Genomic DNA, 24,712 nt, shown 5'->3' on the forward strand with positions numbered 1-24,712 from the left:
GCCTAGCTGATTATTATTATTATTAAAAAAAACATACTTTATATGAAATTGTACCTGTTTATTGGGCTAAAATTTTGCATGGTTTTTAAAATTTGTAAAGAGCTTAACATAGTAAAAAAATGTTAAATTGTTTATTTATGTACTAGCATTTAGAATTTCCATGTTTAGAATGTCGTAAATAATAATACCTTACAAATTAAATCCTTTACACAAAACCTTTATTGTACCAAGAACTTATTTACTTTTGACAAAGGTAAGTAAGTTCTTGATTATACGAAGTATCCAAAAGCATGACTATTTTATCAATTATTACTATTTATTAGTTAACTAAAATGGGGGGTGGGGATTAGGGAAATTTACTTAATTTTGTACTTTAAACATGGTAGTTCATTTACTTCCAGTTATGGAACTTCCAAGGTTATAAATTAATTACCTAAACAGACACGTTCCGATGTTGTTGAAGTTTTTTGCACATGTTAGTTACTAGAATAGAAAATTAGTGTTTGTACGTTAACTAGTTTTGAATTGGTTTCCGCCAGTTACGCTTTTATCATTCCAAATAAGCACTTGGAAAAAGTTTTAAAATTTTAAATATTACTCACAATAAAATACTCCATTTTTAAATTTCTGAAGGGGAATAGGGTTCTAACGTGCCTTATAAAAAAGTCGTAATAATATTGAGTTTCAAAAATACACAAGAGCTATAAATAAACATTGTTCATTTCTGCTTTAATTGTTTATTGGAAAAGTTTCTTTCCATGTTTAACTTTATATTAAAGCACTGATATTTAAGAAAACAAAAGCTTAATTTTTGTGATATGTTTGCTAGTTTTGACAGATTGATATTTTAATTGTAAAAATTGTTTTGAAAGAAATGTAGTAAAAAGAATTAACTACAAATTATTTAATTCACTTTTTTTTATTCAATATTGATATCCATAATTAATATATATTACAGTTAAAACATTTACGCAATCATATTTGGGGAAGAGAGAAAATATTGAGTTTTTTTACGTCAAATATTGAATCTTTGTTATCACAGTTTTATTAAAAATTAATACACTGGTCCATAGGGCATTATGCAACGTTGTTTACGTTTTTATAAAATATTTTTATTTATATTAATATTTTTTTTACAAAAGTCTCAAAAAAGTGAAATTTTGCTTTTTTTAACACTTAAAAAAACTACTAGTGTTTTTTAAGCTCCTGTATATTTCCTTTAAACTAAATATTTTGTTTAATTGTTTGATTTATGGTAAACTATAAGTACTTAATGTACTTCTTCCTCAACTTTACTGTAAATTAAATTTTGAATAGAGTTTGGGCCACTCATGCCCGAAAGTTTTTTTAATGAATCTTTAAAGGAATAGTGACAGTAAAATGTTGCATCCCCAAACCTTAATGCTTTTTATTAATATAAACTAACTAGATTTTTATTTTTGGCCTTTCAACAGTTTATTTAAATTTTCCATTTTAATATTATATACTCTTGTTATTTGGCACGAAGGCACAGTGAAAACACTTCTCACATGAAACTTATACAATGCTTGAACTGACAGGTGCTCTCAGCTTTTAGTAGCTTAATTTTTTCTCCTAAATGCAGACTATGACGAAAGAAAAACGTTCAATGTACTTTTACATTGGTATTTAAGTACAATTTTTTTAAATATTTATATATATAATTGTTTCATAAATGGTGCAATGAAATTTATTAGGTGATAATTTAAAGAAATATTGACGAATTCTTTGAAATTTTCTCATGATTTAAAAAACAGGAGCACCTTAATCCAATTTTAAACTCTTCGTTAAATGATTTTTTTTCATTCTACGTTCAGAGTTTAAAAACGCATAACATTTGCAAACTCTCTTAACATAATCTTTTTTTTCTTTTTTCAAACACAGGATTTTAAACTGAGTTATGTAAGGCAGCTCGGTAAACTACTGTTACATAATTTTGTATATTTTTGAAAGAAATTGGGAGTTTTTCCCTTTTGAAATTGTAATTTTTACTTAAATTGTGGAGGCATTTTATTAGGATTTTGCTTGATATAGGCACGTACACATTAACATTGTGTGTTTTTTTTATAAAATGGCACAATCTTACCTCTCAAATTTTACAGTTATTTTTCAATGTGCATTTAGTTTTTTTTTTGAGAAAAATATATTGTTTAGAGATAACTATTCCTGTTTATTTACAGTTTCGAGAAATTACTTGCCATTTTTTTGGGGAAGGGTAGTTTTAAATTGTATTTACATAACCTTATGTTCATTTTAATTTGACCATTTAATTTATGAAATCACAGTTTGATTCTCATATCTATCACAGATATATCACACGCTTCTATGAAATAACATGCTTTTTACAACTGTTTCCCCACCTAATATTTCGAATGTGGTGAGGCGTACTTCCAGTTCCAAGCTTTTTATCCTGTCTTGGAGAATTTAAATGAATACCCTATCGTTGACATATTAATTTATCGGTCGTGAATTTTAATTAAGTGAAAACTTTTATTTCCGTTGTTTTTTTATACTAATTATCTTATGAATTGGTTTAACGTTAATCGCCATACTTAAGGTCTTCAACCCGAGAATGAAAAAGCTTATGTTCTGCCCTTTGAAGCTGCGGATGAATCGTCTGCTATTTTAAACAGGCGCGTTTTTCACCTTGGCAGCCGCTTTCATCGACGTTGATTGATAGGCAAAGATTTTTAATCACATGCCGTCAAGTAGTAACTTTAGTAAAATTTTATTTAACGCTAACGTTTCCGGAATTGCTCATTCTATTCGTACGGAAAACGGTATTTTGTAAAGTTCTTTTCCATCTATCAATCGTGTCCCGTAACTTGAAAAGCCAGGTCGTCTGAAACACGCAAAAATTAAGCCTTTGTCAGTCAACAGTCGAAATCAGAAATCTATCATAAACACGTTCGAAGGGCAGTATGAAAGCATAGACAGTATATATCCCTAAGGGATATATACTGTCATAGACAGTATATATCGGTAAGGGATATATACTGTCTATGATGAAAGCTAAGTCTAAAACCGTTACAACAGAGAGTATCACGAAGAGTTCTATGGTCGGTTATAGAGCTTTCATACTTCCTCCCGAAGTTATTATAGACTTATAGCAAACTTTAGGCACTAACTTTAACTGTCTCACTCGGTGCTTGGAAACTATGAACGGTGTATATTTGCTGAAAACGATTAAGGCAAACCAGAACGAAGGCATTTTTCAAATTATTCGCTGCGATAAAGACAATTTTAAGTAAAACAATTAGCCTCTTTCAACTTTACGTGGAACTCCACACGGTGGCGCTATTTACCTGCACCATCCTGAGGGTTGACGTCATGGAGGATAAAGCGATCCAGGGATAACGGCTGTTTGTAAACCACGTACTTGAACATCCCTTCGTGGACCGATCCGCCTCTCCCGCAAGAACTGGCCCAGTTTTCAGTAATGGAAGACTTCTGCAAAACGTATCAGCGAAATCATTGCAAAAATATGTATGTATTTCTATTTAGGGGGACTGACTATAGAGTAGTAGCACTCCGTAGCTTTGGCCATGGCCGCCATTGTGGGCGCGAATTTTTTATGAATAGGAAAAAGCATGGGTGACGTCATGTGAAGGAGCACTGCCATTACTCTGTATTAGGTGGTTTCTTTTCGCGTGTTCTCGGACTAAAAGTGTACTGTTTTTACCCTAAAACGTTTTATTCTCCTGTTCCGGGGATGATAATTACTCCACCTCGTAAACTATTCACTTGTTCCGGAGTATTAGGGATACTCTTTTTACTCATTCTGGAAAGGAGGTGTCAAGAGAGTAAATCGGATTTTGTCTTCTGGTAGCCAGAATTTATCCACTGAAAAGGCCACAGGCAGCCATTTTGGAAAACGTTTTTAGTTTTTTACTCCGACTCAAACTATTCTCCACCACAGAATCGGAGTAAAATGACGTCATAGCCTTACTCTTCTTACCCTACTCCGAAATCCCGGAACAAGCGAAAAGAAACCACCTATGTCTTCGACTAATAAAATTAAGGGGGGATGTAACTACATCCGCGGACATTGTGGACTAATTTTCCACTGGAATTAGAAAGGGGGAAGGAAAAATGTCACAGGCGTGGGCTTCAATAACGTCGAATTAGGTAACCAATGAGATACCGAGCTGATAGGGGGAGGAGCTTACTGTTAGGGCGTGAGGGGGATTAGATCGAGGGGTTGGTCACTCCGCGAACTCGGTGTACACTGTCGTACCTCTGACTGTGCTAATAAGAGTTCGTGAACTCTTTAAAATCCGTACCTTTAACAGTACGAAGTACGCGAACTCGGTGTACACTGTCGTACCTCTGACTGTGCTAATAAGAGTTCGCGAACTCTTTAAAATCCGTACCTTTAACAGTACGAAGTACGCGAACTCGGTGTACACTGTCGTACCTCTGACTGGGCTAATAAGAGTTCGTGAACTCTTTAAAATCCGTACCTTTAACAGTACTAAGTACGCGAACTCGGTGTACAGGTCATCCGAGAGTGACTTACTCCTCGGATTATATACGCTTGAAACATGTACTTTCGGAAATACATTTTATAGTGACATCCGAAAAATAAAAAAATTGTTTCTATAAATAAATAGTTCTTTATTTCATAAAGTAAAGTGGCCTTCTTGTTTAAATGTGGCTCTTACGTCACAGTCTCTTACTTTTACTGCAGTCTACGAGTGCAGGGCCGTTTTAACCAAATTTGGGCCCCAAGGCAGACTTGTGGTGTGGGCCACTGTGGGCCCTCCGTGACAAAAAACAAAACATTGTAAGAATGCCTTTTTTTTAAGTTGTTTTTCTGCAGACTTTACTCGTAGATATGGTAAAATGCACACTCAATCCTGGATCTAGTAGTTCCAGTACAGTCGCCAGAGTAATATAGCGTTTTCTAGCGCGCGTGCAAATCGGTCGTGCGAATAATATTCTAATAAAGCTGTAACTTGCGACGTAAGAGCGACATTTTATATTTTTTTGTACTTTTTGTTTATTTTATAGGAACACCTTTTTCAGTTTTCGTAGAGCCACGTAGCGGCGAACACAAGAAGCTGATAAACTGCTGGATTATCGTCTGCTTAACAGACGATAATCCAGCAGTTTATCAGCTTCTCTAGTACGAATATCCGTTAAATCGGCGGCGGGAATTTCAAATTTCGCCTATTTTCTGTGGAATTTCTAAAGATTCCTACGCGTGTTACATTAATCCCTTTTAGAAATGTCTTTTGCGTAAATTTCAAAGTGATGAATAAATATTTAATGTAGATTATAATTTTTAAGTTTAATTTTAGCGTATTTTTAGTATTACGCTCATAAACAATCATCAAATTGCACTTTTATGTATGTCTACGTGGTAATCTAGGAATTACCCGTTCTATATTTACCCTGGACTCGTCAAACCGAATTTTTTTTAGGTAAGCCCCACTTGTAGTACTAAAATTAAATTATGACAACTGTTTTTAAATCTTATATCTATGTTAATTGATTAACTTTCAATTATAATTACCGTAATAGACAGTATTTTCCAAAATTATATAACGCGCGCGGGTATACTTAGAAATTCAACCGTAAATAGGCCCAATTCGAAATTACCGCCTCCGATTTACCGGAAATTCGTGCTAGTATCTTTCCGGCAAGTACACTAGACATTTTTCCTTTCTTAACTTGCAACTGAGTATATAACTTCCTATAATTACACTATTTTCCTATTTTTTCCTATTTTTTGAGCTTCACCTATCCTAAATATGTTTATTGATATCAAAATCTACAAAGCGAAAAATAATTTAAAAAATATTTCAGAAATTACCAATTATTAAACCAAATTTCATTTAAAAACAATGGATTTTCACTTCGTAAGTACTTGAAACCTATAGTTTGCCTTTAATTTAGGGGGCCGGGTTATACTTCTGGTATTAGCAAAAGTAAATGACCCGAAGTTATCAGACTGCTGTACTCCCCATGTTGGAGGCGTTTTCCTTATGAAGTTACATTTTGACTTCGAATTTGAAATTTTGCGCGCTCCTAGGCCGAAATAAAAAAGTTTTTGTTTTTATGAAACCATTTTTTATACACAGAAATAGCTATACCCACAATTCCCAAGTGCAATTTATCGCGTCAAAAGACGGGGACTGAAATTAGCTTTTATTTGACTCGATTTTCTCATCATTTTCATAAGGAAAATGCCCTCCGATTCTGAACGCTATTTCGATAACTTCGGTTCATTTACTTCTGGTATTAGTATATATTCTAAGAGTTAATGAAGTGAACCAGCATAATTTAAGTATATTACCTTCTTATGCAAACCTTTCTTCCGCCTTGTTATTAATAACATATCATCAAATAAGAGAACGTACATTTCTGTTGGTTTTCCACTGTCTGTTTTGAGAAAATATTTCCATACAATGTTATTTTTCCTCAAATTTGAATAAATTAAATGGTATTTTGTTGGGTTTTGAGGTAAAGCTTACCTAATAATTGCAGGGGTCCCTCTAGAATAATTTGTCGTCTAGGACTTACGATCAGTCTTTCGCACGGCTGTTTTGATAATGGTCCCTTTAGAAACTGGAAAAATAGAGGTCATGTTTATTTTTCATTATTATTTGTGATAATGTATTAATAATTAATATTCGGAACAGGTTGGACATACGGCACTAATCACGGCTTTTGACTACTAAAATAAGTGCTCTGACTACTAAAATTAATCGAAATCTGGGGGGCTCGCTCACTAGTCAATTTGACTATTGAAAAATGTACCTAAATATTCATAAATAATGGCGGGTAAGATTTTACTATGAGTGTTAACACCAGTAGAGGGCGCAATTTGGTCATATTAATACATTTTGATATTCCGTAGGGTACACGAAGATACAATTATTATATGTAGACAAAACTAATGAGTTTTTTATTATATTATAGAGTGTTTAAAATTTAAACGGATTTTTCATGTGTTTTTATAACATTTTTTAGATTTTAGACCAAAGTAGACGAATATTGGGATATATCGTAGGTTTCATAGGTTTTTAACCTACAAAATCAATTTCGACTATAGTGCTTTATCGTTCTGCGGCTTGTTCTCTTTTATATATAACACATTATCCCACGAAATTATGCACCGTCTCTGGGTCTCTAGGCCAAGAGGATATGTTGGACATGACGGCTGTTCTGCTCAGCGGTAAATGCAGTATCTGTCACGTTGCAGAACGCCTCCACAGCCGTTTTGTTAAAGATTATTTCTCTAAGTTAAGCTTATATCAGTTTACTATTGGGTAGATTTTAGGTTAGGTTAGGTTGGGTTAGTTTGGGTTGGGGTGGCGCCGCGCGCCCTCAGCGCTCGAGCGAAGCGAGTGCGCGGCACCGTCAGGTGCCAATAAGGGCCACAATTGAAAATATTATTTAAAAAAAAAGTCCATTCCACCTTATACAAGTTCTGATTCAGAATGTCTATCTCAAATTAATGCGTTATTTGATGATATTATCAATGAAATTTTTTTAAACTAGTCAAAGACTCTGAAGTCGTGAAAAAATTGTGATCGGCCAAAGTCATGTAACTCAAGTGATAATGAACTCATATTTTAATTCTGACGGGTAAAGCAAAATGTTGGCTGTCCTTGTTCTTAAAGCCCCATTTTTACCCCCGCTAGTCGGTGACTACTAAAATAAATTAAGATATGAGGCTCACTAGTCAGGCTGACTACTTAAAAAATATCCTTATGGCCAACCCTGATTCGGAAGCAGGAATCCATATCTCTACTTGGAATGCTTATCGCGGCAGATTTTCGTCTCAATGTGGCTGACGGTTTTTTTGACGTCACTGTGTTAACTTAACAAACAACAATGTGAGAGGGGAGCGCGCGCAAAAGGGATTTTTTCTCTCGTAGGCGGGGCCAAAGCCGTCAGAGTTATCTTACCATACGCGATACGCCAGGATAAGCATTCCAAGTAGCGGTATGGATTTCTGTCGGAAGTGATTTCATTCTTTTATTTTATATAGTTGATTGCCCAGCTTGTTAAAATATTGCTCTTACGTTTTATTAGTATATTCTTCGCACGGGCGATTTGCGCGCGCTCGTGGACTTGTCAAAGCTATACAGTGATTTCAGTATCACGTGACACGACGTCACCTATGCTTTTTTCCCATAGAGAAAAAATCCCGCACAAAATGGTGGCCATAGCCAAAGCTACGAACTGAAACTACTCAATAGGAGCAACAAACACAGCACCAAACAGTTTAAATACAAGGAGAACCCAACCCGTCACAAGTCGTGCATTTTCTGGCGTACAATTTTCATTGGTTAGACGCTTTAGCGCCTGCTGCCGTCGGAAGGGGAAAATTCGGAAATTGACTCCCCCCCCGCCCTTAAAACGTTCAGCGTAAAGGCTCGTCCACTGAAATTCGTACACAACACTGCGTTAGCGTGTTTAAAGGCTAGCCGCGTTCTCCTTGGGTTTGTTGCTCCTAGTCAAAGTAAGAGACTGTGATGTGTAAGCACCATATTTAAACAACGTTACTTATCGAATAGTTCTTTTTATAAATTAACTTGGCCTTCTTGTTTTAATGTTTCTTTGACGTCACTGACTCTACCTTTTACAATGCTACGAGCGCGCGCTACAGTCGCCAGAGGAATTTTTTATTTTTTTTCATTTTGATAATTTTATTTTAGTGTTGTTAATTTTCCAGAAAAATAAAATGCGGAAAAATTTCCGCAAATCGGAAAAATGAAAAATTGAAACAAATACCTTTTTAAGGGTTTTTAATGTTTTTAACTTTTTATCGATATAAAATGTCTAATATCAGTAAACATACTACAAAACATTAATAGTGTTACTTTGTTAATCAGTTTAAACTAGTCTAGAGGTTTAGTTTTACTTTTAGATTCGAAAAAATAAGGCGAAAATTCAGCTTTATTTAAATTTGCAAACAATATTAGACTAATGAGAATTTATTTTTAGTTTTCCGAGGGTACTTTGTACCCTGGAGGGGTGATACAATCACCGTGTCTGTGGGTGGGTGTGTCCTGCGAACGCGTACGCATTTTCGGGGCAAAGTGTAATCACTGCGTACGCTTTGTGTTGAAATCACCGCGTTGCTAGGGCTCTTTGCGTTCGCAGTTGCTAGGGCTCTTTGCGTTCGCAGTTGCTAGGGCTCTTTGCGTTCGCAGTTGCTAGGGCTCTTTGCGTTCGCAGTTGCTAGGGCTCTTTGCGTTCGCAGTTGCTAGGGCTCTTTGCGTTCGCAGTTGCTAGGGCTCTTTGCGTTCGCAGTTGCTAGGGCTCTTTGCGTTCGCAGTTGCTAGGGCTCTTTGCGTTCGCAGTTGCTAGGGCTCTTTGCGTTCGCAGTTGCTAGGGCTCTTTGCGTTCGCAGTTGCTAGGGCTCTTTGCGTTCGCAGTTGCTAGGGCTCTTTGCGTTCGCAGTTGCTAGGGCTCTTTGCGTTCGCAGTTGCTAGGGCTCTTTGCGTTCGCAGTTGCTAGGGCTCTTTGCGTTCGCAGTTGCTAGGGCTCTTTGCGTTCGCAGTTGCTAGGGCTCTTTGCGTTCGCAGTTGCTAGGGCTCTTTGCGTTCGCAGTTGCTAGGGCTCTTTGCGTTCGCAGTTGCTAGGGCTCTTTGCGTTCGCAGTTGCTAGGGCTCTTTGCGTTCGCAGTTGCTAGGGCTCTTTGCGTTCGCAGTTGCTAGGAATTAGGGAGTGTGGATGGATTTTGATTGGATATTACGTTATTTTAATGTTTATGTGTAGGGTGTGAATGTTTAGTTTGTGTTATGACGGTTGTGGGTGTTGAGTGTGTTATGTTAGTGTTGGTTGTGTTAGTGTTGGTTGTGTTAGTGTTTAACAACCTCTCAACTTCCAATGGCAGGGTGTCCATCAATTGTTCACGGTATTCGTCTTAGTGTCTATTTGCGATTTATTGGCGCCGGCCGGGAATCGAACCCGGGTCTGCTGCGTGGAGAGATTTACTCTAACACCTCAGCCACCGACGCTTGTTAAGCTTCGGTGTTTTTCAAAAACAGCTAAGCGATAGTCCTTTACGCTGTTATAAAGTTATTGACGTCAATTTTTTCCCTACAACATTTTACGCTTTTGTAAATTATATTGAATTTAAAATTAATTAATTAATTATTTTTATGTAAAATACGATCGGTAGCGGAAATCGATCCCGGGTCACCTAGTTTTATTTACTGCGTAAAAATAACTATATTTGTCTTTATAAAAAATGTCTTTAGTTTCTGATTTATTTTAATTTGTCTAATCTCTTTATTTTCTGGTTGAGATAACGAGTGTTTTTTATTTACCTTTTTTTTGGTATTATTGGTGTTGGTAGGTTTTTTCACGTCCATAGTACGCTGTTATCTATTATTTTTTAAGAGTAATAACATTTTGCTATTGTCAAGGTTTGTGAGAAATCGTTAATTTTTCGAGTTACTTTTAAGTTGTCGGCATCCCCCCGTTGGCGTGGCCGTTACACATATCTCGCCCTGATTAATCAGTTATTGTGTGTGTGCTGGTGTCTAAGGCCTCGGGTCGACACCGAAGTGTGTGTATCTCAAAAAAAAAAAGTTGTCGGCATGTACGTCGTTGTCTAATGTTTGATTAACTTAGTCACATATTCGGAATTTATTTAACGAATTCTTTTAACGGCTTAAAATGTGTGATATAATTTTATTAATCGGGTGATACCGGTTTGACGTGTCTTCAATATTTAGACAAGTCGCTTTTTCGTGCTTTGTAGGGTGTGTTCGTTTCTTGCTATTAGAATTGTATGTTATTAAGTTACTTAGATGTAACGAATTTAAGTTTTACGTTACGCGATTTCAAAGTATAATAGCGTTAGTCGCTCTCGAAATATTTTATTAAATATTTTAAATTAAACTCGCTTGTTTCGTCTGAGTCATTTAATCCGTCGCCACGAATAATCAGGCCTCGGACACCCAATTTAACAATGACTCGATCTGGTTCACATTATGTTATGACTACAGGCTATCAAGGACCTGTTATAAATTAGTGGACGTAAAAATGCTACGGCACCGTCAACAACGGGTTAAATGTATCCCGTCAATAATGTGAACCAGATCGAGTCATTCATAAATTGGGTGTCCGAGGCCTGATTATTCGTGGCCTCGGTAATCCAATGGTAGTGGCGTTGGGACGGTAACCCAAAGGTCGTAGGTTCGATTCCTGCCCGAGGTGATCTGATTTTTCTAAATCACTCTGGTATGGCACCACACCTTGGTTTAAATGAAACTTCTAATATTAGACTAATCGTGGAATTAAAACTTTTTTTTATTTTTTTCGGAAAAGTACGTAAAATTTTCCGACTTACAACACTATTTTATTATAGAAACATCAATTTAGATATAAATATTTTTAGAAAAAAACTCTTTGATAACATATTTGAGTATTTATTGCAATTATTAATAATATATTCAAATATCATATGAGCATGGGTGTAGAAGGCTACGTGTTACGGGAGTTTCGGAAATTCGCCGTTAACTTCGCCGAAGCGGCGCTGCGGTCGCAAAAGCCATTTGCTGGTCAGGTTTCTTCCAAGTGATATATCCAGGTAGGCACTACTATTGTTAATCCAAGATATCAGTCTGATCTCCGCCTAATACCGCGATAATCCCACGGTTACCGTGGTATTCGTAGGTTGTCCGTGGGTGTGGCCTATTTTCGTTGCCAATGGTAACGGTTTCATGTCGACCATAACATAAAAACACGTCATTATTTGCTAAATAGGATCGTACGTTATTTGGGCCGATTTGATCGCATTTGTCCGAATTTCATTTGTCCAAATCGAGGCGCATTTGTCCGAATACTCATTTGTCCGAACTGTAAAAATATGGCTCAGATGGCCGAATTACGGTTTCATTTGTCCCAAAATTATTTTGTATAATTTGTTGGCCATTTAACCGTTCTATCCGTTTGTCAAATGTCCGAAATGTCATTTGTCCCAACGTGATACATTGGCTTTAGTCAAATTCGAAAGAATCACATTTCACAGAATCCGTCAAAAATAGAGTCCCAAACGTGTGGTTTTTACACACAATCCTTAGGGATTTGTGTGTATTACGATCACGTACTGTGTAGCCGCCGCCGCCGCTGCCGTACACACGATTGCTCGCGGTACGTTAGTGGTACAAAGGCGATTGATATCTCAATCGATAGGCACTATTATAGCCTCGGCGGGATTTTCGTAATTTTGGGATCGGAGCCCGAGAAGTTGGGCAAATGCCCAATTAACTATTTTTTGTGGTTTCGCTTTGTGTGGTTGATATTTTATTTAAAATTAAGTCCGATAACGTTAAAAAAAATATTTTTGGTGAGGTTAGGATTCAGCGGATATACAACTTCAGTTATATCAGTAAATATTAAATTTAAGTATAGTTTCCTGGTTAATTTACGGGACCCCAATTTTCGCGGTTTTATATTTTCGCCTAAAAGTCTACATAACGTTCTTTAATTTAAGTCCGATTTTCATGAGAGTTATATTTTTGAATAGCTGTGGTTTCCCTTAACCCTAGATTTGCAATTACGTTGCTTAATTTTAATTCTAAGTGAGGTTTTTTCGACAGCGTATGCGGACCCCCGCAACTTCCGACATGGTAAATCCGCGTGTCTATAGAGTTCTAAACGCCAGTTTCCCTCTCGCATTTTTCAAGGCCGTTCGCGCCGAGCTTTGAACGTGTTCCCAGAAGTAACAATAAGTGTGACCCCCAACGTTTTACGCACGTTTAACGCCCTTTTTACGCACGTCGTACGACAGGAAGTAGGTAAGTAAGATTTGATCAAAAATCACCAGTTTTGTTACTTCTAGGCCTATTCCAGCTTAGGTTGCAGCCGCGTTGGAAAAAGTTAATTTTAAGTGAGTTAATTAGCCATTTCGCGTCATACCTGAATTCTTTACGCGCTGAAGCTATATTCGCATTCCATTGAAAGCCTGCCTGCAATAACAATAACGTATGAACAGGCGCGTAAAAAATAAGTGTGACCCTAAATATTTGTTATGCCCAGAAGTTAAGCATAAGTGTGCCACTAAATATTTTTTTGACCATCTGCCGTACACACGATTGCTTGCGGTACGTTAGTTGTACAAAGGCGATTGATATCTCAATCGGTAGGCACTATTATAGCCTCGACGGGATTTTCGTAATTTTTGGGGTCGGAGCCCGAGAAGTGGGGCATTTGCCCCCTTTAGTGTTTTTGGTCGATTGTCATATTTGAATTTCGTGCCAATTGATACAGGTGTCATCTAACTCGTTCGCGTTTCGCTACCTTATTTCCAAAACCAGGTAACTCGAAAAACTTGGTTTTTATAAAAATTAATTTAAATGAACGTGTTCGCGTTTCGCCACATTATTTACAAAACCAGGTAACTCGAAAAACTTGGTTTTTATAAAAATAAATTTAAATGAACGTGTTCGCGTTTCGCCACCTTATTTCCAAAACCAGGTAACTCGGAAAACTTGGTTTTTATAAAAATTAATTTAAATTAACGTGTTCGCGTTTCGCCACCTTATTTCCAAAACCAGGTAACTCGGAAAACTTGGTTTTTATAAAAATTAATTTAAATTAACGTGTTCGCGTTTCGCCACCTTATTTCCAAAACCAGTTAACTCGAAACGCTTGGTTTTTATACAAATTAATTTAAATGAACGTGTTCGCGTTTCGCCACCTTATTTCCAAAACCAGGTAACTCGGAAAACTTGGTTTTTATAAAAATTAATTTAAATGAACGTGTTCGCGTTTCGCTACCTTATTTCCAAAACCAGGTAACTCGAAAAACTTGGTTTTTATAAAAATTAATTTAAATGAACGTGTTCGCGTTTCGCCACCTTATTTCCAAAACCAGGTAACTCGGAAAACTTGGTTTTTATACAAATTAATTTAAATGAACGTGTTCGCGTTCCGCCACCTTATTTCCAAAACCAGGTAACTCGAATAATTCTTTTCCGATAAAATTCCTCTTGGGTTTATTAAGTTAATACATCAGTGGGATTGTGTGTACTCAAATGTCCGTGACATCTTGTTTATCTTAACATGAATAATTGTGGAACTTCAATCTAACCTAAATTCCAATGAAAACAGACACCTAACCTAACCTAACCGAATCATTCCATTTTAAAAACCAATTAATCTCATTTTTATACAACATTATTAAAATTCGACATATAATTATTATAAAACGAAAAATTCCGGACATAATGCATATACGAAACACTATTTTAGCGATAGAAATTCCAACAAATGCTACTACTCGTTCAGACAAATGACACTCAAGGTCATTGAATTCGTACAAATGGAACAATTTTGGTTTTCGAGTTCGGACAAATGAGTATTCGGACAAACGCGACACTATTCGGACGAATGAAATTCGGACAAATGCTTCTACCCCATTTTGGCCTAGGGGTCCGACATTTTCAAATATTGCGTACACGATTTTGAATCTCAAAGTTATTTCGGAAATCAAAAACAAATTTTGAGATTTCAATCATTTCATAGCACAACTTTCGCGATTATTTCTAGTTTTTTTAGGTTGATTTCGAGATTTTGAAACTGATTTTCGTCCAGATTTCGGAATTTTCCAGTGGATTTCAAGATTTCTAAAATCATTTTTCTCTAGAGTGAACGGGATTTATAAGAATGTTGGACATTCGATTTTGTCTGTGATATCTGCCGTAGAATATTGTTCTAAGGCGGGGCGAAATTTTTCAAATGGTTGTGTGGCCCTTTAAGCCGAATACATTCTTTAGAAAAGCAAATACATACCTCGGGAATGAACGCCTTGGGATCTAAGTCAGTGACGGAAGGCCAAACAATATTGCGTTGGATTTCTAATAATCTTTCAAAGTTCTTGAGCCATTTCATTTTGTCGTCCAGTTCTCCTGTAAATAGATACGTATAAAACATACGTAAACGGTAGTGACACATTTGGCCAGAAGGGGGCGTAGTGGCACGATTTCAAGTGGCCGCAAAGTACGCTTTAGATCAAACCAAAGATAATATAAAACTTTCGGTTTGAGTCTATTTGATCGATTCCCAAATGATCGAACGGGTCCCATTTGATCGAATTGCATTTGATCGAATGGCATTTGATCGAAAGCTACTGTAGGGTAAAACTACTAGTTTTTGGGAGTAAATCGAAAAGGCAACGGTGCATACGCGCCTACGGCGCGCGTACATCAACCTAACCTAACCTAACCTGACCCTATTTATATATATCAAAAACAACGGGCCGTTATCGTCGATGTCATAAAAAATTCCATCATATAGTGTATAAAGTAAAAATCTCTTCATCTTTGTGGCTTAATACAGTTAAAGCAATGAATTATTCCCTCATTATTCCTTCTGCACTTAAGCAATGAATTATTCCATAATTATTCCTTCTGCACTTAAGCAATGAATTATTCCATCATTATTCCTTCTGCACTTCATATTGACATTCGGTAAAATAAAAACATACCAACTGGTACTATAAATACTTTTGAATTCGATCAAATAGTATTCGATCATTTGAAGGTTCGATCTTATGAAACAAATGACAAATGGGATTCGATCAAATGGAATTTAGATCAATTGCAACGTATAATGATCGACTGTCGATCACATATTTTTCGATCAAATGGACCAACACCAAACTTTCGTACCCTAGATTCGAATTTAGAAAGCTTTCCGATTGACAATTTTGTAAAGAAGTGAAGACCCACTTCCGGCACGTGACCGATCAAAAATCGGTTGCTGCAAGCTAGGAGCAACAAACACCAGGAGAACGCAGCCAGCCTTTAAGGTGGTGTTGTGTACAAATTTCATTGGACGAACCAAGGACAGTAGATACAGGGACGAGAAAGTGTATTGGGGGCCTCTGTTGGAATATATCATCTAAAACGACCTAAACGCAAGGAGAGTTAGTTGTAAACAAAAAAAAAGGCGGTCACCTAATTTTAGCGGTTCTTGACGAGGCTTAAGTGTTCAAAACAAATGGGTATTTTTTTATTTACGATCGTAGTTTTATTTTTAATTTAACATCAAAATGGTAAAAACTAACTACAATAATACTGTCCATGGTGAACCACGTCTTAACAATGGCCGCGGTTTGTTTACATCTAACTCCCCGTAAATATGAAGACGTTTAAAATCGAAATTTTTTCCCGGCTTTCTCGTCCCTGTATCTACTGTCCTTGGACGAACCTTTACGCTAAACGTTTTACGGAAAGGGGGATGACAATTTTAGAATTTTCCCCTTCCGACGGCAGCAGGCGTCTAACCAATGAAAAATGTACACGAAAAAATGCAAGACTTTTGACGGGTTGCGTTCTCCTTGTGTGGGTGCCGTGTTTGTTGCTTCTAGCTGCAAGGAACTATCTATAGTTGGTAACGATGGAGCTAATGTTTTCGGAATTCAGTCAGGAAGTGGGTAAACGCTATTGAAGACGCGGTGATTTCCAATCAAGGGTATGAGGTTTATGTTGTCTTTGGCCTAACCGATATTGTATTTATTTCTACTTAGTGACAATGACTGTGTTGAGTGGATCATGGTAAAATTTGCCCCTTGCACGAGAGAGGGGGGAGGAAGTGCGCTCAAGGTGACCAGACTCCCTATTTTTCCTATTTTTAAAGGCCTTCCTATAAATTCCTTTATTTCCACGTATTTCCCTATATTTTCCTATAATTTCACGGTCTATTGAAAATGAGAATATTTTTTAGAAAATATAGTTCAAGCAAAATCTGTAAATGTACGGGCTGTGTAAATCCGCAAAGTGATCCAATAATGCAAGTAAGCAGTGTACAAAAATTATCAATATTCTAGGCGAGGGGCAGGTCACTTCCATTTTGGGTGCGTCTTAATCATAGTAAAATGATTAAATCAGGATAATCAAGATTAGAAAGATTAGAAACTCTAATCACGATTTAAACGATATTTAATCATTCCAATCATGATCTAATCTTTTTAATCAGGATTAAATCATTTAAACGAGATTTAATCATTCTAATCATGATCTAATCTTTTTAATTAGATTTAATCATTTTATACACGATTTAATAAATATAATCGGTCGAATCGAGAATTTATCATTAAAATCAAAACTAAAGTACGATTTAATCATACTAATCACGATATAATTTTTTAATCTGCATTTAATCATTTTAAACAGATTTAATCATTTTAATCAGATTTAAACATTCTAATCATGATTAAACGTGATTTAATCAACTTAAGCGTGATTAAACGTGATTTAATCAACTTAATCGTGATTAAATTGAATTTAATCAAAATAATCACGATTAAATCGGATTTAATCTTTTGAGGGGTGCGTCGTTAATCAAGGAAGTGACCTGCCCCTCGATTCTAGGTGATTCGAGTCAATGTATACCGATATGCAATAGTTACCTAGTTATTTTTCCTACAATTCCTATTTAGTGTACTATATTTTCCTATAATTCGCCTCTAAAATTTCTATTTTTCCTATAAAATTTTCAGAGCCTTTCCCTGGTCACTGTGCGTTTCCATCGGCTGGGAATAGTTCTTTTTATAAACTAACGTGGCCTTCTTGTTGAAATGTTGCTCTTACATCACAGTCTCTTACTTTGACAAGCCTACGAGCGCGCGCTACAGTCGCGAGGAATATAGCTTTTTCTAGAGCGCGTGCAAATCGCTCGTGCGAGGAATACACTAATAAAGCTGGGTCTTGTGACGTAAGAGCAACATTTTAACAAGTTGGGCAAGACCACTTTTTATTTTATAAAATCAACTATAGGTCAGTTTTAAAGAACCAATGAAATACAGGACTGATTTGATTTGGTTTTAGGGGAAATAACTTACTAATAATGCGTGAGGGAGATGGAAAGCAACTCTAAAAATCTTCTCAACACAGTAATCCTTATACGGGGTGTTTTAAGGAGTTGTAGGGAGTGAGTTGAGAAGTATGCCTATTTTTCCCCATTTTCCTACAATGAGTTAAATGAGCGCCAGAGAGCTTCGAAGTGTGGCCTACTAGCCCCTGGAAGTAGGCTACAACAAGCGCAAAACCAAGCAGCAGGGACTTTAAATACTGTTTAAGTTTATCTTTTTACGCTGGTTACCTCGATTTGTTTACAAAGTCCTTTTGTACCTATCACACGAACCCAAACCTTAATGTTCGCGTTTCCCTGCCGCTTGGTTTTACGCTTGTCGCAGCCTACTTCCAGGGGCTAGTAGGCCACACTTCGAAGCTCTCGGGCGCTCTTTTAACTCATCGTAGGAACGTTTGTAAATATGGTTTTAAAATCATCATGTGAACTGATACACGTGGTACATGTTTGTAGTTGGTTTTATTTTATTCGTGGTTAAATTGATAGTGTCGTTATGGCTTTAAAGCCGTGATTGACAATAGCTATTGATCAGAAATTTGTATTAATCTCTATTGATAAAACATTTCGGGACCCGATTGAAATGTAAGCAGGGTTGCCACACGTCAGGGAAGTCAGGGAATTTAAAAATGGGCTGGAAAGGTCAGGGAATTTTAAGAATTTGTAAAACGCCAGGGAAAAGTGGAATTCTATTTTATCGTGACACTTTTTGAAGGTAATTTTACTCTAGATCTATGACCAATTCTAAGATTATCATTTATTTCCTTGAAAGTTTGGCTAATTTTTTCAACATTGCAATAACCTTTTTACTAAAATACAAGTCCATTTAAATTTATTAACTTTTAATAAAAGTAAAATATAAAATAAAATAAAATAAAAATTTTGGCCTTAAAAAAGTCAGGGAAAATCTATTAAAATGGTCAGGGAAAACAGGGAATTTTATTGTGAAAATTTGTGGCAACCCTGCCAAGGAACCACACAGGCCTAGGTCATCAAGAAACTTTTAAAGCCATTAATTCAGGTGGCCGGGTTACAATGCGTAGGAGGGTGGTGACAAGCTCTTCATGCCACGAGAGCCAACCACTCTCTACACTAACTATTACCATTAACCTCCTCAAGTTTTTATGGAAAGGCGAAAGGCTAGTTTCGTGTCAGCGTCACGGGGGGCGCTAAGTACGTACTGAGAGAATGCTCCTCCCCTTCCAAGATGGTGCAGATAGTTTGTCGGTCAGCCAGGTTCTCGGTTCTCATCTCGATCTCTTTGACAATTAGCGGCACACGCATGATGTGTTGGACGGGGGACACTAGCAGGTCCGTCAGTTGCAGCTTCTTGCAGCGAGGGTCCCTCGAGCACCACTATTCACCACAAAAGGGTTTCGTTTCAGAATTTTCATCGAACATAGAGCCACCTAGCGGCCAACGCTAGAAGTTCCCTTATCTCAGAATAATTAGATAGGTGAATATCCAATGCTCCACCAGGTTTATTTAACTTTAGGAGGTTGGATTACGAAAGCTTTTGGCTGGCGCCCATAAGTCAGACTTCCTGTCTCAAACTTCCCTTAATCTATGTTAATTATACTGAGTAAACAGTTTTAAATAAATATTTACCGAAAATATTCATTTCCTAAATAACTAAATTATATTCATAAATAATCAACCGCACCATTATTTACTTATTTTTTAACGAACTTCTATTTAACTGTAATAGAGGGCGCAGTTGACAAATCAACATAAAAGCCCCGTCTTCACCCAGGAAGGCCAAGAAAGTCTGACTTAGTATGGGACACGCCTTTCTATTCTATTAATGGTTGTAATCAAACCTCCTAAAAGTTGAATAACCCTGGCACTATCGTAAGCAAAAGTTAGCAAGTGACGTCTAAGGCCTTTAAATAAGGTGGTCAGATTACAATGCGTAGGAGGGTGGTGGAAAGCCCTTCATGCCGCCCCAGACAAAATCTCTCTTCACTTACTGTTACCGTTAACCTCTACGTGTTATTATGGAAAGGGAAAACCTAAGAACTAGGGTTAAAATGCCTAAAACCAGTGGGAAGAGAACTTGCATTTCCAAGCGAGTTAAAATATGGTTAAAACTTTGCGATTTAAAATAGCAAACCGTCTACAGCGGCTAATGAACTTCTCGTGTTAACTGCTAGGTGGCTCTGTGCAAGGTGAAAAGGCTAATTGGCGAAATTTTCCGAGAGGTTACCTTCTCGAACTCGTTGAATTCGGACTGCCTGCGTAACGTTTCCAAGTAATTTAGAGCGTTGATGTAATTCAGCGTGTATCGGTGATAGGCCTGCGTCAAGGCCGTCGCTTTCGTACTCTGGACACAAATAACAGAAATATAATACCCGTGCCAAGAACATATTCATGCTAACAGAGGATATGAGTGTTTGTTTACATGGCTCCCGGAAGATATTATCCGCCTACACGGAGGGAGAAAGGTTGCGATAGTACCGAAGAGGCTTCCCCCTTACTGTAGATAGGAGCCAAGTTTTCGCGAGGAAAGTCGGAGGGACGTGGCAAAAAGGGGAACGATTGGGCGTAAAAGGGGAGAGGTTACGCAGAAGGGGTACATATTAGACAGAGGGGCGTGACAGAAGGGGTAAATATTAGACAGAGGGGTGTGTCAGAAGGGGCACATATTAGGCAGAGGGACGTGGCAGAAGGGGTAAATATTAGACAGGGGCGTGGTAGAATGGGGGAACGATTAGGCAGAGGGGCGTGGTAGAATGGGGGAAAGATTAGGCAGAGGGGCTGGCATAAAAGGGGAAAGATTATGCAGAGGGCGTGGCATAAAAGGGGAAAGATTAGGCACAGGGGCGTGGCATAAAAGGGGAAAGATTAGGCACAGGGGCGTGGCATAAAAGGGGAAACATTAGGCACAGGGGCGTGGCATAAAAGGGGAAACATTAGGCACAGGGGCGTGGCATAAAAGGGGAAACATTAGGCACAGGGGCGTGGCATAAAAGGGGAAAGATTAGGTACTGCCCGCATATTCTCTGTTCAGCCAAATAAATTCATGACCACGAATATAACTACTTCCTACTTTGAGAAAAAGTTTGACTAGAATTTCGGTGGCGTCAATTTCGCAGTTTCTGATGCTTTGTGTTATTAAGGTTAAGAATTCTTTGCAAAAGGCGTACGTCACCTGAAAAGTAAACTTGATTATAACGTCTAAAAAATTAATATCGTAATTTCGTTTATGGCTTCGCTACTATTTTTTTTTGTGGCCAATAGGAAGACCACCTTAGATACTAAAATGAATGTATAATGGGGGTTTCCATAGCTGGGTTAGGTAAAAATTTAATTAAGTAAAAATAACTAGTAAGCCGCGTATGGCTGAGGTTTTTTAATCAAATTCACTGGAATCTATTTCATTTCTAAACTTAAAACATTTAATGAACTAAGCCTAACCTAACTTTCTCGCACGTGCTGTCGCCTAAGCCCCGACTAGGGCCAAGCGCTCACTGCTCTTCGTAACGTCTACGTACTACCTTCCACAACCCTTTGCTTCGTAACGGGGACAATACCTTGGGGAAAGCAGGACGGATACGAAACGGAGAGCCAGTGGGCGCCTAGCCTAAGCCTCTCGTAGTGATAGTTGAACTCGGTGTCTACTCCCCTCTCCAAATTCTTCTGGGAAGGAGCTATTTCCGGTCGGTCGGTTAAACGGTTTGAATGGCTAGCCACAATGTCATATTTAAGCCATATGGAGACGCTTTTTGCCCTCATGACAATTTTGCGTCAGATAAGAAACGCGTCGGCTCACGTGTATAAGGAACATACTAATGTTAATTTTCGATAATATATTTTAAGGTAACATATATAATGTTTTTAAAACTATGTATAAGAAGATAATATTATTATTATTATCATCCTCTTATGGTATAAATAATTAAAATTATACTGAATATTTTTATAATACCGGGCAATTTTAAAGCTTCTCATGGAGGCAGAGTTAATTCATTTCGTATAAAATTATCTTTTGGAAAAAGATGAAAACTCATTCCTTTAGAACTAAACATATTTCGATTGCAGTACGGTATGCAACAAGTGTTTCCTTTTAACCAGGTAACTTTTTTGGCATGTTAAGGCTTAGCAAAAAACTGATGTTACGTTCGAGAAAGTTTCCAGCTTTCTAATACTTCACCAAGCACTATATAAATAATAACTTATGAGTCCTGGCTGTCGGAAATATTACTTCTTGGCAATTTCTGGGAAGATGTTTTATTTAAGCGCCTATTCTTGAGGCGCTTCAAAGCGGCTGGCGTACCTCAGTAAGCCTTCCGATTTAGGCTACGCCTACCGTGTCAAAATATCGGGAACAGTGAGTCCCCTTAGATTCTTGGTTCATGGTTTGTCTCCTACTTTAAAACAATTACTTTCGTGAGAGGATTTTGAACCAATGAAAATTGATGGGGGCGCGTCGAAATTCTATGAAATTAGTGAGAATTTACACAGGAGGTGACGTAATATCTTCTCACGAAATCTCTTGAGGGATATTATAAATAAAAATGGCAGCTAATATCCTAATCAGTTGACTTGATGTTGAAGAAAATAAACCGTGTGATATTTTTGTGGACGAAAATGAATTTCAGAGAATATATGAATGTTTAGTTAATTTCCGATGAAATATTTCCTTTAAATTATAAATAAAATGTTTATTCCTTCATATATTGTCGTGAAATGGTGTAAAAATAAAATTTATTGTCAAAGGCTTAGTTTACAACGTTCGTGGGATTATCGTAAGCCGCCATCTTTAGAAGAATCTTTTTACATTTGACGCATTTTAGCGAATTCTCACGGGGAGAATTAATTTTCACGAAGGACTCTTCTCAAGAGCAGAATTCCTTCTGAGAATTTTGACGCGCCCAAAGGTGTTAGTTTGTGTTAGGAGTTTTACTACTATACAGTAGCACTAGAGGGCTACGATCTATTGGTATGGGAAGCGGCCTATATACCCGAAATAACGATAATTTGCAACGTCTTACCAAACATAGTTCATCCAAATTTCCAAATAGTACTTCTGGCTCAGCGAACATGGCGAAACCTTCGACTTGGATTTTCTTGAGCGGTTCCATAAAAACCTATCGAATCGGTAAATTACTAAAGGTTGCCGGATTAAAAATTATTTGATTTAACTATCGATTTAAATCAAATGATGCGAGTTAAATCGTCGATATAAATCGTTTATACTTTAATGTATTTATGAAAATGTGCAAAATTAGTGTCAATTCAGAACAAATTGAGATTAGAAGTAGTAATTAATTTTAATTATGACTATATTTGTTTTTGACACAAATTGTTAATAATACCAAAAGTTACATAATTACCAAAAGTGTGTCAATCGGACCTATTTCGTAATTAATGTTACGAGCGAAATACAAGTTGGGAGGGGAGAAGGGAAAGTATGCCTTGGGGAGGGAAGGAAGTTAAAACCAACAAATAACGCCTCGTAGTGAGGAAAGGAGGAACTAAGTAGCACTGGTCAAAGTTAGTGTATTTTTTTATTTTTCGTCGTTCTGTGGAGACGCTATCGCCATCTACCGACGATATAATACCATAGACTAAACAAAGATCCAAAAGGCGACAATAAATAGTCTTTTATGTGGTTGATGTCGAGTCAAGCATTCATTAAACCTTTAGCATACGAAAGTAGAGGGATTGTCACACTTTTGGTAATTATGTTACTTTTGATAATACTAATAATAATCAGCTAGGCTAATACCCTTGGCACCACCTTAGGCCCAAGTCATCTAGCGACTTTTAATGCCTTAAACAGGTGGCCGGGTTACAATGCGTAGGAGGGTGGTGGCAAGCCCTTCATGCCACGCGAGTCAACAGTTCCCTACACTAATAATGACTAAAAATAAATAAAATGAATAAATTATTATTTAAGAAACCGATTTAAATAAAATAAATAAATGTTTCCGATATTTTAAACTCTAACGCGGGGGTGCCCAAATTTCCAATTTGAAAGATGGCCATTTTGAAGGTCTGTTTTTAGTAGTTATTTTTAAAGCAAGATTTTAATATATTTTCGAGATAAACATTTTGAAGGTCGAGATGGCCATTTTGAAGGTCGAGATGGCCATTTGGGCACCGGCGCGTCTAACTTTATTTAGGTCTTACTTACGTTCTTCAAGACCATCAGGTGGTCGTAGAGAAACATGCACTTGCTTTGAAAGAGGTCCCACATAAGCTCTTGCCTTTTTTGTTCGGCCCGGGCCCAGACGAGTCCCGTGTGTCCTGCCATGGGCACCGAGTCGTAGGGCCCCGCTTTGGGTTGGGAAGTCGGAGAGGACGAGTATTCGGCGCGAATATTTATTCCGTAGTCGTCCGAACGGGACAGAGTGGCCGAAACGTCGGCCACGGTGATTTGCGGGGGAGGGGGCAGGCTGGTCGAGGAACTGGACGGCCCGGGCGTGTAGATGATGGCCTCGTCCATCTCGAACGAGGGCGGCGTGGAGGGAGGGTCAGCGTCGGGGCAGGTGGCCCAAGAGTGCGTCTCCGACGGAGACCGACTGGGCAGGTTGCGTTGCACTTGAGCGCTCAGTAATTGCTTCTTCACCCTCTCCTCCACGTGAGACACAAAGTCCGTCCACATCATACACTGTTCAAAACAGAGGCTGAGGTTAAAATTGATCTTCAAAGTCTACAGGTAGAGCATCGCGCCGATTTGATTTGGGTCGGCGACGACGTTTGGCGAAAATCACCCGGACAATTTTTTAAAAAAAATCCGGAAAATCCCGGATAATTTTCCGAATTTTTCCAAAAAAAATAAAAAAAAGTTTTAATTCCATGATTAGTCTAATATTAGAAGTTCCATTTAAACCAAGGTGTGGTG

General features: G+C 37.5%; 1 protein-coding gene across 2 annotated transcripts in view; it reads right to left on the reverse strand.

Annotated features, from left to right (window-relative positions):
• Window positions 1-2,137: 2,137 nt before the first annotated feature.
• The window catches only part of LOC149961229 (uncharacterized), a 283,129-nt gene continuing 260,554 nt past the window's right edge, over window positions 2,138-24,712 (reverse strand). For both annotated transcript variants that reach the window (XM_090176103.1, XM_090176097.1), the window contains exons 9-19: window positions 24,002-24,478; window positions 22,857-22,952; window positions 20,912-21,013; window positions 20,069-20,185; window positions 19,044-19,218; window positions 14,785-14,900; window positions 6,498-6,591; window positions 6,320-6,405; window positions 3,324-3,468; window positions 3,147-3,244; window positions 2,138-2,860 (exon numbers count right to left, since the gene is read on the reverse strand). In XM_090176103.1, the coding sequence (XP_090032229.1) occupies window positions 2,747-2,860; window positions 3,147-3,244; window positions 3,324-3,468; window positions 6,320-6,405; window positions 6,498-6,591; window positions 14,785-14,900; window positions 19,044-19,218; window positions 20,069-20,185; window positions 20,912-21,013; window positions 22,857-22,952; window positions 24,002-24,478 (1,620 nt within the window). In that variant the 3' untranslated portion in view covers window positions 2,138-2,746. The remainder of the gene's footprint in view (window positions 2,861-3,146; window positions 3,245-3,323; window positions 3,469-6,319; window positions 6,406-6,497; window positions 6,592-14,784; window positions 14,901-19,043; window positions 19,219-20,068; window positions 20,186-20,911; window positions 21,014-22,856; window positions 22,953-24,001; window positions 24,479-24,712) is intronic.

This window comes from Leiobunum rupestre, chromosome 1 (genome assembly GCF_980474605.1).
Source record: "Leiobunum rupestre chromosome 1, qqLeiRupe1.1.hap1, whole genome shotgun sequence".
Taxonomy (NCBI): domain Eukaryota; kingdom Metazoa; phylum Arthropoda; class Arachnida; order Opiliones; family Sclerosomatidae; genus Leiobunum; species Leiobunum rupestre.